This window comes from Vigna radiata, chromosome 1 (assembly GCF_000741045.1).
Source record: "Vigna radiata var. radiata cultivar VC1973A chromosome 1, Vradiata_ver6, whole genome shotgun sequence".
NCBI classification, from domain to species: Eukaryota; Viridiplantae; Streptophyta; class Magnoliopsida; order Fabales; family Fabaceae; genus Vigna; species Vigna radiata.
Window position 1 is genome coordinate 978,885 of NC_028351.1, and position 15,590 is coordinate 994,474.

General features: G+C 29.1%; 2 protein-coding genes across 2 annotated transcripts; both read left to right on the forward strand.

Annotated features, from left to right (window-relative positions):
* Positions 1–3,268: 3,268 nt before the first annotated feature.
* On the forward strand, positions 3,269–7,297 carry LOC106768182 (polygalacturonase At1g48100). Its single transcript, XM_014653176.2, has 6 exons — positions 3,269–3,660; positions 4,138–4,269; positions 4,631–4,840; positions 5,193–5,400; positions 6,324–6,514; positions 6,714–7,297. The coding sequence occupies exons 1-6, from the start codon at positions 3,478–3,480 to the stop codon at positions 7,098–7,100; spliced, it is 1,311 nt and encodes a 436-aa protein (XP_014508662.1). The 5' UTR covers positions 3,269–3,477; the 3' UTR covers positions 7,101–7,297.
* Positions 7,298–9,815: 2,518 nt separating this feature from the next.
* Positions 9,816–14,537, forward strand: LOC106771791 (ADP-ribosylation factor). The gene is made up of 7 exons (XM_014657780.2): positions 9,816–9,944; positions 10,143–10,309; positions 11,180–11,250; positions 11,766–11,885; positions 13,223–13,341; positions 13,526–13,607; positions 14,327–14,537. Exons 2-7 carry the CDS (start codon positions 10,162–10,164, stop codon positions 14,330–14,332), a joined length of 546 nt encoding a protein of 181 aa, XP_014513266.1. The 5' UTR covers positions 9,816–9,944; positions 10,143–10,161; the 3' UTR covers positions 14,333–14,537.
* The last annotated feature ends 1,053 nt before the right edge of the window (positions 14,538–15,590 follow it).

Genomic DNA, 15,590 nt, shown 5'->3' on the forward strand with positions numbered 1-15,590 from the left:
ATATATATATATATATATATTCCTAATTATAAAAAAATATTAATAAATACATTTCAAGTCTAATTCAATCCTATACCATCAATTTTTAAAAATAAATTTATATTCATTTATATATTCAAATTTAATTTTATGTTTAGTGAATAAAAATAATGTGTAATTGTGTTGAAGCATTAACTCACATGCGCTGTCACTTTCACAGACTTCACTTTGCCGTTTTGGTTGCCGCCAATTTCGTGCGTAATTTCTTCCAAATTTATGTCTTCCATTTTCTTTAATCTTCCAATATTTTAAGTCTTAATTTTAATCTTTTATTTTATTTATATTTAGAATAAATTGTAAGATTAATCCTGTGATATGTGCATTTTAATTTTTAAGTATAACAATAAGATCTTTTTAGTGCAATGTGTAGAGAAGAATTATTTTTCCTCTTAAGTTTGACTGTTTTTTTTATATAATTTCACTCTTTAAAATATATTTTTTTAAATAAAAAAAAACAAATTTTTTATTTAATTAATCATTAATTTAAAATTTAACTATTTTCAAATAAAAATAACTATTTCATCGTTTTATCTTTTTAAATAATTATTTTTTTAAAAATTAAATTAATTATCCAGTATAAAAAAACACATGCATTCCACTAGTTAGTTATTAAATTTATTAATATTTGTAATATTTATTTATATTTCAATTAATTTTTTGAGGATCCAAATTTTGAGTATATAGAATATTAATTTTTTTTAATAGAGAGTTATATAATAGATAATAAAACTTATAATTACATTTATTGATATCTAGCACCTCATTAGATTTTTAGAATGCAAAACAAGTGAAGCTCATTTTTTTTTTTATCATTTCACGTAATTTATTTTAATGTGAACAAAGTTTTTAATTACGAATGTAAATTATACGTAAAGTTTGTAAAGAACTAAAAAACCATGCAAAAATTACGAATGAAAACAAAAATGAAGCATCCATGATAATTATCACATTAAATATCACAATTCACCTAAAGTATCATGATTAATTATAATTTGATACCCTCCTATATTTTTTGTAAAACTTTATGAATCATAAACGTGTTTCAACTTCCACAATGAATTAAATTATAATATCTAGGATTTAGATGGAATAAACGAATACAAAACAATAGCATGTTTATCCCATTGTACACTTTTAATAAAATTAAAGATACCACATTAAAAAAAACATCACATCCCATTCTATTTTATTTTATTAGGATGTGATTTGGATTTATGGTTGTTCATGCAAAACATTTTATATATAGCATATTTTTAAATGTTGTTTAATAATTGAAGAACCCTAAATGACCTAATCACAAGAGAGCAAATCTTTGACCTAAACCTCATATCCTTATTACAAGGTTCCTTGCCATTTAACCAACCCAAAAAATAAAGTGAATCATAATTTCAACAAGAAATAATAAACACTATAAGATAAGAACATATTTGTATTATTGTCAACTAAATTAACTACAATAAGAGAAAGCTAATTCTTTGCTTGAAATCTAGGGTTGGTAGGTCAAGTAAGTAACAACAATTAATTTATTATTATTATTTAGATTTTTGGTATAAACTTAATCATTTTGATTTGATTAATAATACTTTTACATACACAAATTATTTATATTTATTTAATATTATGTTTTTTTTACAAATACAAAAATTTACTATTTTATAACTATTTTACTTTTACATGTGTCAAAACGAATGTAGATACCTTTACTTTTTAGATTTTCTTCACACTCCAAAGATCTAAATGTACTTGAAAACAAAAACAAAAATAAAAAAAATTAAATATGTTTTTCTTTTTAAATTTTTGATATAAAATTAATCATTTAGATTTAATTAGTAATTCTTTGATATACACAATTTTTTTACATTTATTTAATATTATTTTTCATTACTTTTTTCTTAATTTTTTTCTTACAAATACAAAAATTCATTTTTTTAATTATTTCATTTTTATAATATGTGTCAAACGAGTGAATATTTTTCATCTATCATTACTTTTTAGATTTTTCTTCAAAGACGTGAATATGCTTGAAAGCAAAAACAAAATAAAAGAAAATTTGAACATGTTTTTCTTTTTAAAACATTGTTGCATTTTGTTTCTGATCCTTAATAAACATAAAAAAGTTTTTTTTTTTTTTTTAAATACAGATCATATATATGACTATATACAAACTTAAAAATAACACATGTAATAAAATATTTGTAAGATTAGTCCGTGAGTGCATAATTTGAAATATAAAAAGAAAAACATCATTGATTAAATTTCTCAAGTTGCGTCATACGTATGTCATAGAATTGAATTCGGATTTTTTGTTATTTCATTTATGATGTTTTATTTTTTAATTATAAGAACATGAATTAATTATTATTATTATTATTATTATTTTTGAAATTCGAGTCTTTGGTATGGCCCTCCAGAACGTGCTACTAAGATTCAACCCTAATGTTAGGGTTAAAATTCAGCCATTTTCGAAGCTTAAGTTCGTGAACCTCCACATATCGCGTTAATGGTGTAATATATAAGATGTTCAATTAGGTCAAAAGTTTGATTCTGATAACTACTAACGACTTTAACGTGAATAGTATAAATAAACCATACAAAATGCTTAAGTTTAATACGTATATTTTTTAATTTTATATTTCAAATATTTAAATCACAAATACAATAGAGAGAAACAATCCACTAAATTACTAGAATCATTTAAAATTTTGAACAATTTCAATAAAAAAATTATAACAAAAATAAATTATAAATTTCGTCTTGCTAAATCAATTTTATAAAATTAAATTGAGTTTATAATTCATTATCTAAGATGATATTAAGATTATCAAAATTATTCATAAGATGATATATATAATGTCTTTAAACAAAAAGTTTATTAAAATTCAATCTTAAAAAATATAATTTAAATCTAACCATCATTCTAGTTGATATTAGATCTTCTACATAACTTTTAATATAAAAATTAAATAAAAAAAAATGGAAGAAAGTATATAAATAACTTGTTATAGCATTCTCGTATGTATTTAATAACTACTAATAATTTTTTTTTAAATAAGATGAGAAGTTATTTGTATATCAATAATGATACTATATGAACAATCAAAATTTTGATCAAGAATTAAAAACAACGTTCTGAGAAAGAAAACATTTGTAAACCCAAATAATTATTAAAAAAAATATGAAATTTAAGGAATTGTAAATCAGATTAAAAAAATAAAAAAAATATTTCAATTAAATTCTAGTATTGTCCATAACCTGTGAACTGGTCACGATTTGATACTGTTTGTCTCGTGTGCATTGCAAGTGTTACAATTTATTTCCTTTATAAATAGAGCTTCAATTTCCCGCTATGCCAACTGCAGAAAATCTCTTATTCTCTTCAAACCATCTTCTTCTTCTTCTTCACCAACTAACTTTGCATCTCTGTTTTCTCTTTCGAAAATGAAGAACATGCACACGAATCTAAAGACCATTGCATTGATCCTTGCAATAGCATTTTCTGTCTTGTCTTCAAGCTGCACTGCCACACGTGTCAGCCTCGGGAGGAAACTCAAAGCAGCTTCTGCTACTTTTAATGTATTGGACTATGGTGCCAAAGGTGATGGCCATGCAGATGATACAAAGGTGATTGATTTTTCAATTCAAACCAGTTGTTCATTGGTTTGGGATTAGACAAAGCTTTTAACGATGACTCTGATACCACGTTAGAAGTGGATTTTAAGCTTAACTCAATCCCACAAAATCAACTTGTAGGATGAGGTTTGCACACACCTATATACACTTAATTGGTCTTATCTCTAGTCGATATTGGACTTTCAAAGATGAATTTTATACCAATTTATATGTTATGATTTATTTTAGGTAAAATCTTTAACACATATTAGAATTCTAAGTATAAGTTTAAGTCTCACTGATATAAATAAGAAAACATTGTGAAGACTTATTAATCTATATGTTAAGGTTTTGGATACAAAATGATGTGAATATCTTATGTGATTGAACTCGTGTTTCAGTGATGTTGTATTTCTCGAGTTTTAGTGTTTCTTTCATTAGTTTTTCCATTTTTGAGTATTAACTTGTAGCAGACAAAAAATTATGCAGGCCTTTGAAGGAGCATGGGAAGCTGCTTGTAAGGTGGAAGGTTCAACAATGGTTGTTCCATATGGTTCTGTATTTTTGGTGAAACCAGTCTCTTTCTCAGGTCCTAACTGTGAGCCAAACATTGCTTTCCAGGTGAAGACATTATCCTCCTTCTTATTCTTTCCATTTTTCTCTCTGATACAAGACAAACACTAAAACATAGGTCAAACACCCTTTTCAAGTTTTTTAGAAAATCTTTGTTTTTTTCATTTCATTCCTTTGTATAATGACATACAAAGAAGACAAAAAGGTGAAGACATTTGTATTGAAATCAAACCAGTTAAAAGAAAAACCACTCTTTAAAATGTTGTCACATTGTAGGATCTTACTTCATATGTCAATTTCTTTTTTTGGTTAAGAGTGTTGAAAGATATTTCTGAATCACCTTTTTTGATTTACAAGATACAACTTTTATATTTACTAATTGCATATGGTCATAAAAAAACACTTGCAGTTAGATGGAAAAATCATTGCACCTACAAGCTCTGCAGCTTGGGGCTCTGGCACCCTGCAATGGCTTGAATTTACAAAGCTTAAAAAGATCACAATTAGAGGTAAAGGTGTCATTGATGGCCAAGGCTCTGTTTGGTGGAATGACTCACCCACTTCCACCACAGAAGTCATGTTGGAAAGCAGTGGAAGACTTCCAAGCACAAAACCAACAGTAAGAATACTCCTTGCATCCTTAAAATTCTCATTTCTTTATAATACGACCAGAATTCAAGTGTTAGTCTAAGTCTCGTATTTAATAAAAATGATCGAAAATAGTATCAGAATTTTACTAAGGAATATCATATATAGTGTGAGTGTTGGAAGTCCAAAATTGATTAGAAATAAGACTAATTTAAAATATACAAGTAGATGTTAAACCAGTTCTGTGAAATTGAATTAGACTTAAAATCTACGTCTTAGTCAGTTTTGTGAGATTGAATTAGACTTAAAATCTACGTCTTAACTGTTAGAAGATCACGTAGTTTATACTTGAAACTAAAATTCTGATGTGTTCTGTTATTTAGGCTCTGAGGTTCTATGGAAGTGATGGTGTAACAGTGACAGGAATAACAATTCAGAACAGCCAACAGACACATCTGAAGTTTGATTCAAGCACAAACGTTCAAGTGTTTGATATAAACGTTTCATCACCCGGTGATAGCCCCAACACTGATGGAATTCATCTGCAGAACTCACAGAATGTGGTCATCTACAGCAGCACACTTGCTTGTGGTAAGCATGCATGGTTCTAAAACATAATCAAAATCTCAGAAAAACATCATTTTCATCATATCTCACATTAACAGGTTTCAGACACTGATGTCACAAACAATGTTCCATCTCGTGATGATTGAAAATTTTAATCCCAAAATGGGTCCATTGTCTCAACTTGTATAAGTCACAATCCATTATAGTATAACTTCTAACTACCATTCTATGAGAGAAACAGCATAAAATAAAGAGAAATTAATATATTATTACAAACACTATCTCTTCTCGTGAATGGCAAAAAAGTAAACAATATAATTTACCAATTGTTCATGCTATTAGACCAGCAAAATAAAATAAAGGAAAATATTATAATATAACAGGGAGACTAATGTCATCTGATTGTTCTAAGGTGAATTTTTTGCATTATAAGTAAATTTCTTTTATATTAATTACGGTGAATTGTTTATGTCAAGAGTAATTTATAATAATTGAAATTTGCTTCAACTTATTTATACTTAATTCTTTGGTTACAGCTCAATTTTTAGTAGATGACAATGTAAAATAGCATTATACTATGGATTTTTTTTAAACTTAAATATGAATAAAAATACTTAATTTTCTTCTGATTAAAAATGTTGGTTAATTAAATTATTCACATAAAAGATGACATTTTCTAAACAATATTTTAAATTTTATGTATTTATATATTTGACTTAAAAAGTATTTTGGAATGATGACATAACACAGAATTGAGTTGATAGAACATTTTACTTTATGTAAATCTATCAATTTTATAAAGCTTTTGCTTATACATCAATCAGTTGAAATTTTTTGTAGCTAAATTCTGCATAAATTTCTCCAATCTTTGGAAAGAAACAAGTTTGAAGTGTGAAACATGGTGAAGAACTTGGTGTGAGTAAAATCTGTGTTGTTAAATTGTGCAGGTGATGACTGCATATCCATTCAAACTGGTTGCTCAGACGTATATGTTCATAACGTGAATTGTGGACCTGGCCATGGAATCAGCATTGGAAGTCTTGGCAAAGAGAACACCAAAGCCTGTGTTAGAAACATCACTGTTCGAGATGTCACAATCAAGAACACCCTCACTGGTGTTAGAATCAAAACATGGCAGGTAAACATCAAATATCCTCAGCTTTTCTGTTTCTTTCGGCGGCTCGGTACATCGACTAGAAATAAGACTAACTTATTATATATATAGTTGATTTTTTAGAAGTTTAGAAACAAGACTAATTTAGAATATACACGGAAATACAAACCTTATCTTATGTAGACTGTAAAATTGAAAATTGTTGATGTTTTTTCGTATGTAGGGTGGCTCTGGCTCGGTGCAAAACATAATGTTCTCAAACGTTCAAGTTTCTGGAGTTGAAACTCCAATCTCCATCGATCAATACTATTGTGATGGTGGAAAATGCAGGAATGAGTCATCAGCAGTGGCAGTGTCAGGCATACAGTATGTGAACATAAAAGGAACATACACAAAAGAGCCAATTTATTTTGCATGCAGTGATAGCTTACCATGCACTGGCATAACCCTTGACACCATTCAGCTACAAGCATCTCAAAACCCTAACAATGTACCCTTTTGTTGGGAAGCATTTGGAGAATTGAAGACCAAAACAGTCCCTCCTGTCGAATGTCTTCAGAGTGGAAACCCTTCAAAATCAGGATTTGCTTCCAACATTGATTCTTGCTGATCATTTATCACCACTATACTATGTTAGGGTTACATAGATCAATATAATACATCATAGAAAGTTGTTCTTAGTGGTTGCTTATCATGATATATATGTTAGTAGTAGTTCATATTCTTGTATTATATGTAATTTGGGGTGAGGATTTAGAAGCCTATATATATTTAGATTGAAAAGTTTATGATGTAGAAAAAATGTGTTTAGCCATATATGAATTATATAATAGATTTTCACATCTACATGTATATTTTGTTTTCTGATATTAAGAACTTGTGCTTTAAGCTTTATAAAATTGATTTATTAAGGTGAAATTCACATTAATTTGTATATTTAAATATTTTCTAAAAGAAAAATATAATTCTTTCTTCAATATATAAAAAATATAGAACAATATTTATATAAAAATCTGAAACACAATTTTCAAAATTAAATTATAGTGGAAGGAGAAGAAAATATTTGGTTTAATACCTATTTTGGTCCCTCGGTTTATAGGGTTTGTTCAAAATCGTCCTATCTTTTAAAAAAGTTCAATAAAGTCCTATATTTCGTTAAAAAATATTCAATAAGGTCCTTTTGGCTCACGATGTTAAGTTTAACGATACAGTTGCCACCATGGTCAAAAGCGAGTGACTTGTCGAGTTTGATTAATACATGGCACGATATATTTCACTGTGTAAATAAAAAAGAATTTAAATGATATAAGCTAGGTTTAAGTCAGGTTCCTAGAGCAGGTTCCGTAGATCGAGATCAATGGATTTGGGAGGGCGAAGAATCCGCCGACGTCCAAGGCGCGGATAAAGTCAATGACGACTATGCAAATCGCCGAGTCTCAGGTCGTGACAGAGGCACACTGCGTTGTTTGCAAAGTGGCCTTCGAAGCAAGCGTCACCGGAGAGCAGAGTTGCAAGCCAGATCGAAGAGGAAGCAATAAGGTTGACCATATGGAGGCTGCCTAGCGGCGAATTTGAAGTGGGTAGGTTCACCGGCGAGAGCCACTTGTACACGGAGATGAAGAATGGTGGGAATTCGAGCGAAGGTTCTAGGAGAATCTCTCTGTCAGTTGGAAGCGGGAGAGTGAGGGAAAGTCGAGGTAGAATTGGCAAAATGTTCCGGAATTGGTTTGGAAAATTGGGGCTTTGACTAAAAGCTGTAGCCTTTCAACTTTGCTCTTCAATAGAAGAAGAAGTTCCACAAGAACATGGGTTTTGGAAGATTGATTTGGATGGAGTTGTATTTTGAAAGCAAGTTTTCAAATTTCAATTTTCGAGTTGAGATTCTTACTGTAAATAGGCATAAAAGTGGGTATTATGTAGTTAGAAGTCTCTTTGCAATAGATGAAGTGGGTACTATTCTTTCTCCAGAATTCATCACCGAAGGGGACTTCAAAGAGAGATTGCTCTTGCTGCATACCACACCATTGGGGAAAAAGTTATGCTCTTACAACAGAATGATTATTATTAAACCTAGCTTAGGTAATTTAAATTTCTTTTAAAAATTTACACAGTGAAATATCCACGTATTCTTCAAACTTGACAGGTCACTCACTTTTGTCTACGGTGACAACTGTACCGTTAAATTTTTAATGCCGTGAGCCAAAAGAACCTTATTGAATATTTTTTAACAAAATATAGGTTTTACTAGACTTTTTAAAAGGTAGGACGATTTTGAAGAAACCCTACAAACCGAGTGACCAAAATAAGTATTAAATCAACATATTTTATAAGGACACTGATACATTGAAACATTCACGTGACACATTGACGTGACAAAAATACTCGAATGATATGGTAGTGTTCAGTCTTTTGTTCAAAAAATACCCTTTCATTCTTAATAAATGTTAAAAAGAAGTGAGATTCATGGTGTCATATGAATGCTTTTTTAAGAGTCCTAACTTTTTCCATTTTATAATAAATAAATAAACATAAGTATCATTCTTTAATTTTTAAAGTATAAATATTTCTTTCAATCTTGGTATACTATAAGAATTTAAAATTACAGATTTGCAAAGTATTCCTAACTAAGACTATTTAAAAATTGATTAAGTTAACCCATTAAAGAGACAAGAAAAAATGGACATTTTTATTTAATCAATCAAACCAGTTGAACGGCTAAAATACTTAGGTTGCTTATTTATGTTCAATTTTAACGTATTAAAATAAATTTAATCTGTTATTTTTGCTTTTATATATATATATATATATATATATATATATATATATATATAAGTATTTAACTTTATAGAAATAATAATTAAAATATCATGTGAATTGCGTTAATGTTATATTTATATAATTTTTTTAATAAATATTAGTGAAAAAACTATATATGTGCATCGATATTCACTTTATAACAAAAAAGAATAATAAAATTATAATTATAAAATTAAATATAAATAATTTTTATTTATTTAGTAAATGATTTTATTTATTTAATTTAGAAAAAATAGATAAAGAAGATGGCATATCAAAGTTTTAAACAGTCTCCTTTGTTCAAGCTGTGCATTATTGGCTCATCTTACTTTAGAATGTATTGAGAGCTTAAGATTAATTGATGTTGATTTTGTTAAGTAATTAAGATTTCGTTAATTTAATCTCTTCCCACATCATTAGTATTAATTCCATCATTATAAGATTTTTTTTATCAACTTCATAATTATCATCCATTGATTTAGACTTTATTATGTGAACGACGACGTTTTGACTAAAATTTGGCGCGAGCGACGACGCCGTATTGAAGACTCTTGTTATGAAATAACACTGGGAAGGAAAACTGAACTCCCTCTCTCTTTCTGTCATTCTCCAAGAACAAAAAATCTCTATTCACTCTTCTCTTGGAAATCGAGAAGAGGTAAACAAATTCATCTTCTCCACCTTTCGGCTTCTCTCAATTTCTTTCCATGCAACGATTTTTTTTTCTGTTCCGATTATGGATTCATTATTTATTAGCTTTCAATTGATTATGATAACTGCTATTTTTGTATCTGATTTTAATTTTTGAGTTGGTGATGGATCTGCTACGGCGTGATTGATTGTGTGATTTGGACAGTGAATTGGAGTGAGAGAAGATGGGGTTGTCGTTCACGAAGCTGTTCAGCAGTTTGTTTGCGAAGAAGGAAATGAGGATTCTGATGGTAGGTCTCGATGCTGCTGGTAAGACAACCATCTTGTACAAGCTCAAGCTTGGAGAAATCGTCACCACTATCCCCACCATAGGTAATTTCACTATCTCACTATTAGTTTTCCTTTTTAATAAATACTTCATCTAACATGCTTTTCTTACTTTTTTTTTTTACTGTACTTTGTATTAGAGTTATAATTTATTATTATTATTATTATTATTATTAACAGTAGTAGTATACTAATACTAATAGTAGTAGTATATCAGTAATATTACTATTATTAATGGTAATTCAAGATTTGAATCCATGCTGACTAGACGTCCACACTCAGGGTTTGGTACATGGTTGTCTCTGAAGAAAAACGCTGTAGAAAACTAAAGAAAATTAATTAAAATTGTGTACATCCTCACCAAAAATTGGTTTTACATATTAGCCTACTGTTAGTGATTTTTGAGTATGTGGAAAGTTGAACTTTCACAGAAACTGATGGATAGCCAGGGGTGATATTTGTGTTATTATTTTTTGTCATGGGAATTGTTGGAGAATCTAGTATCACTAGTGATATGACTAAATTAAAGCATACTAGCGAGAGATAGCTCACACCTTCCAATTAGGTATTGTAGTATTGATGTAGCTCTAAACCCAAAGTTTGAGCTGGTAACAGTCTATCCTATTAACTGTTGGTGGGCTTACTGGCCGTCATTGGACCACTTGCAAATGTCCTGTCTTGCAAACTTGACACCCTTGAGATGTCCATTTCTCAGTGTAAGGGGTCCTTGGAGATCCTAATTTATTGATTCATTTTTCACTTATTAATTTTTTACTATGATATTTTTGGCACTTGTGCAATGATATTATTAATGTGGAAATTTAAACATTATAAATTAGGTTTGCTAGAGCAGTATTCCCTCTTTTGATTGTACAAGTATAAATTACTAAATTAGATCCACATTTTTTTTTGTAGGATTTAATGTTGAGACTGTGGAGTACAAGAACATCAGCTTCACTGTTTGGGATGTCGGTGGTCAGGACAAGGTAAAACTGCACTTTCTGTCTCTATCTGCTTGTTTGTTCCTATCCTAATTGTAAAAAGAGCTAGTATAGTCATGCAATGGCTATGACTCTCAATCTTAAAGTGTCTTTCATGTTATACTTCCTGACTCTATTCAAGGCTTTTATTTGCACGATCTCAGCACCTGGTTTGATTGATCTATGGAGTTGAGGACTCTCTGTCAATTTGCCGCTGGATTTTATATTTCTTACGAAGGCTTGGTTGGGGAAGTGGATTAGCTTTGCTTAAGCCTTTCTCTCCTGCATATTACTATATAAATTTATTAATGTGAATTTACTGCTATATTATTTCTTTTTTGGAATCACTGATGGACCTGTCTTCTTTTGGTTGATATTTAGTATTCTCTAAGCAAGTTTAAACATTATTCATATCTGTGTAGGATGTTCTGTTAGTGCCTCATGTTGTTTATTCAATTGTTTAATTTTTTCTGTTATGAGGGTTTATGCAATTTTGCTATAATTTTAGTTGCTATATGCAGATTCGTCCACTATGGAGGCATTATTTCCAGAACACTCAGGGTCTCATTTTTGTGGTTGATAGCAATGATCGAGACCGAGTGGTTGAGGCAAGGGATGAGTTGCACAGGATGCTGAATGAGGTATATTTTTATAGGCATCCCGATTCCTGATAGAGCACCTGTGATAAATTGATAGAAATTTTATTAAATCACATCAAAATATAACTGTTTGTGTTGTGCCCCGGTTACATGACTTGAACAGATACTGTTCTCTGCCCTGAATTTAGAATTATAACGCACATGGCTTCCTCATCACACGCTACTCCTATATTAAACAAATAAAATAAGTGCCACAGGGCATAACTGCTCATAACTGCTCCTATATCTTAGTATTTTGTGTTCTTACTGATTTTCTTTCATGATGTTTAAGTCTTTTGATAATCATTTTAGGGGAAGAGGGAGTCTTATTGCTAAGTGTGTTATCTAGAAATTTGTCCATTCTTTTCTATGTTGCTTTTTTTGGGGTTAGACTAAGATATAATTTTTGCCCATTGTGAGCTGTACATAGGAATAATTCCCCTTTGACGATTTGTTATATATTCCCTCCCCCAAAATGGTGGCTTCCCATTCACAAGGATTTGAATTTGTTCCTAGTACCAAGGGAGCTTCAGAGGTTTGGTCTAGCCTTATAACTCTTGTTTACTTTATTCTTTTTATTGATTGCTTTCCAACATTTTCAGTTTTTCGATCTCTATCTAAAGCCCTAAGACTAGCCACACTACCTCTTATTAAAAGTATTTTAGTCTTGACTCTGATTGTTTATCATCTACAAATTAACATTTCTTCTCAATTTTTCTGTGAAGTCTGACAATTACTTGTAGAGACATCTTGTTTGCTAGCCATATTTTTTAATTTTCTTCATGAAAGTTTGTTTTTTTTTCAAATGCCAAAAAGAGAAAACACACAAAAAAGAAAAGGAATGAAAGGTGTTTTACTTATTATATTATGCATTGATTTGGGATTTTTTTAATTATCATTTTTTCCCTTAAAAGAAGCTCTGTTGATTTGATGGATATAATTCGAGTGCTTGTTGCAATACTGACTTATTGACCTTAAATTTCTTGTTGTTATGACTCAACACCCTTCCGTTGTCCTAAAATATACCTGCCCTGTTGCTTTTCTAGTGCAATATGCAGCTTTCTGTGCAATAATATAAAATAAAAAATCTGTCCTACAATCCCTACATTCTAAATGTCCAATCCTAGAGGTGAAGGAGAGGGTGTTGAGATCTGATATCAACTATAGATGTGAAGTAGAGCTTATAAAATGTTGAGCAAGGCCATATGAGTTAGTTTTTGGGTTGAGACCCAACCCAAATTGAAAATAATGTAAGTAATGGATTTTGGTATTGAATAATGTGGCAGTATATTGGAAATTTATTAGGGTAGTTTTTGAATCTGAATGTTGATTTTTTTCAGGATGAACTTAGAGATGCTGTTTTGCTTGTTTTTGCCAACAAGCAAGATCTTCCTAATGCAATGAATGCTGCAGAAATAACCGACAAGCTTGGTCTTCATTCACTCCGTCAACGCCACTGGTATGAATATATGGTCTTTATCTAAAAGTTTTCATTACTTATACTGACTATTTGAATTTTCTTGAATATACATGAGAGGAACTTTCGTTGATTAGTCTGTAACTTCAGTGCTATATTTAATTTGACCAAAGAGATTTGAATGTGTGAGCAACCCCTTCTCATTCAATGGCTTGATTTATTTCAGGTATATCCAGAGCACTTGTGCAACTTCTGGAGAGGGTCTCTATGAGGGTCTGGAGTGGCTTTCCAACAACATTGCCAGCAAGGTAAGTCTGGATGCTATAGCTCTAATTAAAATTTTATTGTTAGGATGACACTATTTGCGTGATTTGGTTTCTTGTCTTTTATAATTGCCTTCCCTCCTGTGTTTTTTTTTTTAACATTATTGATTGATGTTTAAGTATGTAAATAATTGAAAGGGAGAAAATGAATACATATTTCGGGTGGTAAGTTTCCAATTTTTTTGTGTTCAAATACAAACCTCTAGAAAAAAAAAAGTTACATTAAAATGTAGTTAAATTAATTTTTAAATCAGATCTTAAACACTTTTGGTTATATTTAAGATTTTCTTAGTTCTTAAGAACTATTTTATAAAACAGATTTTAAAAATAATATTTTAGATATATAGAAGTGGGATAAGATGTGTGTCTAAGGAAGAACACGAGGAATAAAAAAGCAAAGTAAAAAACCTAACAACTAAAAGTTTGTGTTCTTCTTTGTTTGTTTTAAGTACTGAAAATGGTTTGAAACTATCTGAAAACTGGTTTTAGATTTAAGTTCTTTCGAAACGTGAAATTAACTACTAAATTGAACAACATCGATCCAAGTAAAACTAAAATGTATAAATAGCAAAACCTGTTTTGCTACAAAAATGTCTTTTATTGCTTTTAACAATGGAAAAAGCTCTAGTTAAATCGTTAATAGCGTGTGTATGTTATGTTATAATTTAGATTTTTCTACTTACCAATTTTTCCTGTTTTCTTAGGCATGAGACATTTGAAAAAAAATGGTTTTGCCTTGAGATTTCATGCAAGTCTGGCGGTTCTTGGTGAAAGATACTTATGTTTGATATAGTTAAGGTTGTAATAGTTGAACACTTATTATAAGTATTGTATTTTGTGGTAACTTGGTTTTGTGTGAATGCTTAAATTAGCTAATACTTTTAGCTATAATAATTGGAACTTTTGTTCGTGTTCGTTTTGTTTGTTTGATATATATATATATATATATATAATACACACACGAAAGGATACTCCCATATTTTAAAAGTTAAAAGAAATGTTAAAATTCAATTTTTTTTTACCTTTTTTTATTAAAATCTTATATAATACTCCCATAATTTTTATCATTTAAAACATTTTCACTTTTTTTTATCAAAAATACTCTTTATTTAGATAAAAGTTACTAAAATCAAAAGAATAATTAGCTTGTATTTTTACAATGAGAGTCACATAATCCTCTATATAAACAAACCAATATAAAAATCTAAAATGCATTTTTCTTTCATTCTTTTTAACTCTTTAAATTACATATTTTAAACTTGTTGACTGACATGTTGGAGAATGATTGAGAATTCGACAATAAAGTATTTCGTGAAAAGTATGTCTAATCAATCAACACTCTTAACACATTTTCTTTTTATCATATTAGAGGTTATTTTTGGTAATAATTATAAAAAAAATTAATATATAATTTACTTTTTCCCTTTTGTATTTGAACTACTTTCATAAGAATAAGAAATCAACATAACTAAAAATAAAATAACAAATTATAACCTAAAGAATATCAATATCTCCTAATAAAAGATTACCCTAATTAAAAGGATTAAATGTACATAACATAAACTATATATAATCGTTATGATGAAAGAGTTTACATCAACTACAGTCAAAGGTGTCCTATTCCCTTTTTAAATATAGGTACATACAATTTGTATGTTATTCCAACTCAGGTGTTCTATTCCAAGTTAAAAGTTTTCAAAAATAGGTACATACAATTAATATGTTATTCCAACTCATGTAATTTATACAGTTTATTTTTATAAATAGAAGGTTGTGAGAAGAATTTTCAAATTTTCAAAAATTATTTTACAATTTCAATCTTTAGTCTTTATATATATATATATATATATATATATATTATTAGGATTATTATTTGGTTCACTTGTATTATCAATTTTATAACATTTTTTTTAATAGTTTTATATTATTAGATAGATGTTATAAATATTATTTATTATTTAGTTTTAA

What these genes read in the sequence shown, in the direction of transcription:
- LOC106768182 (XM_014653176.2), top strand. Translation starts at nt 3,478, where the DNA reads ATGAAGAACATGCACACGAATCTAAAGACCATTGCATTGATCCTTGCA. An exon ending in AGCCAAACATTGCTTTCCAG is followed by an intron (nt 4,270 to 4,630) that starts GTGAAGACATTA and finishes AAACACTTGCAG; the next exon opens with TTAGATGGAAAAATCATTGC. An exon ending in TTAGAATCAAAACATGGCAG is followed by an intron (nt 6,515 to 6,713) that starts GTAAACATCAAA and finishes TTTCGTATGTAG; the next exon opens with GGTGGCTCTGGCTCGGTGCA.
- LOC106771791 (XM_014657780.2), top strand. Translation starts at nt 10,162, where the DNA reads ATGGGGTTGTCGTTCACGAAGCTGTTCAGCAGTTTGTTTGCGAAGAAG. An exon ending in CACCACTATCCCCACCATAG is followed by an intron (nt 10,310 to 11,179) that starts GTAATTTCACTA and finishes TTTTTTTTGTAG; the next exon opens with GATTTAATGTTGAGACTGTG. An exon ending in TGCACAGGATGCTGAATGAG is followed by an intron (nt 11,886 to 13,222) that starts GTATATTTTTAT and finishes GATTTTTTTCAG; the next exon opens with GATGAACTTAGAGATGCTGT.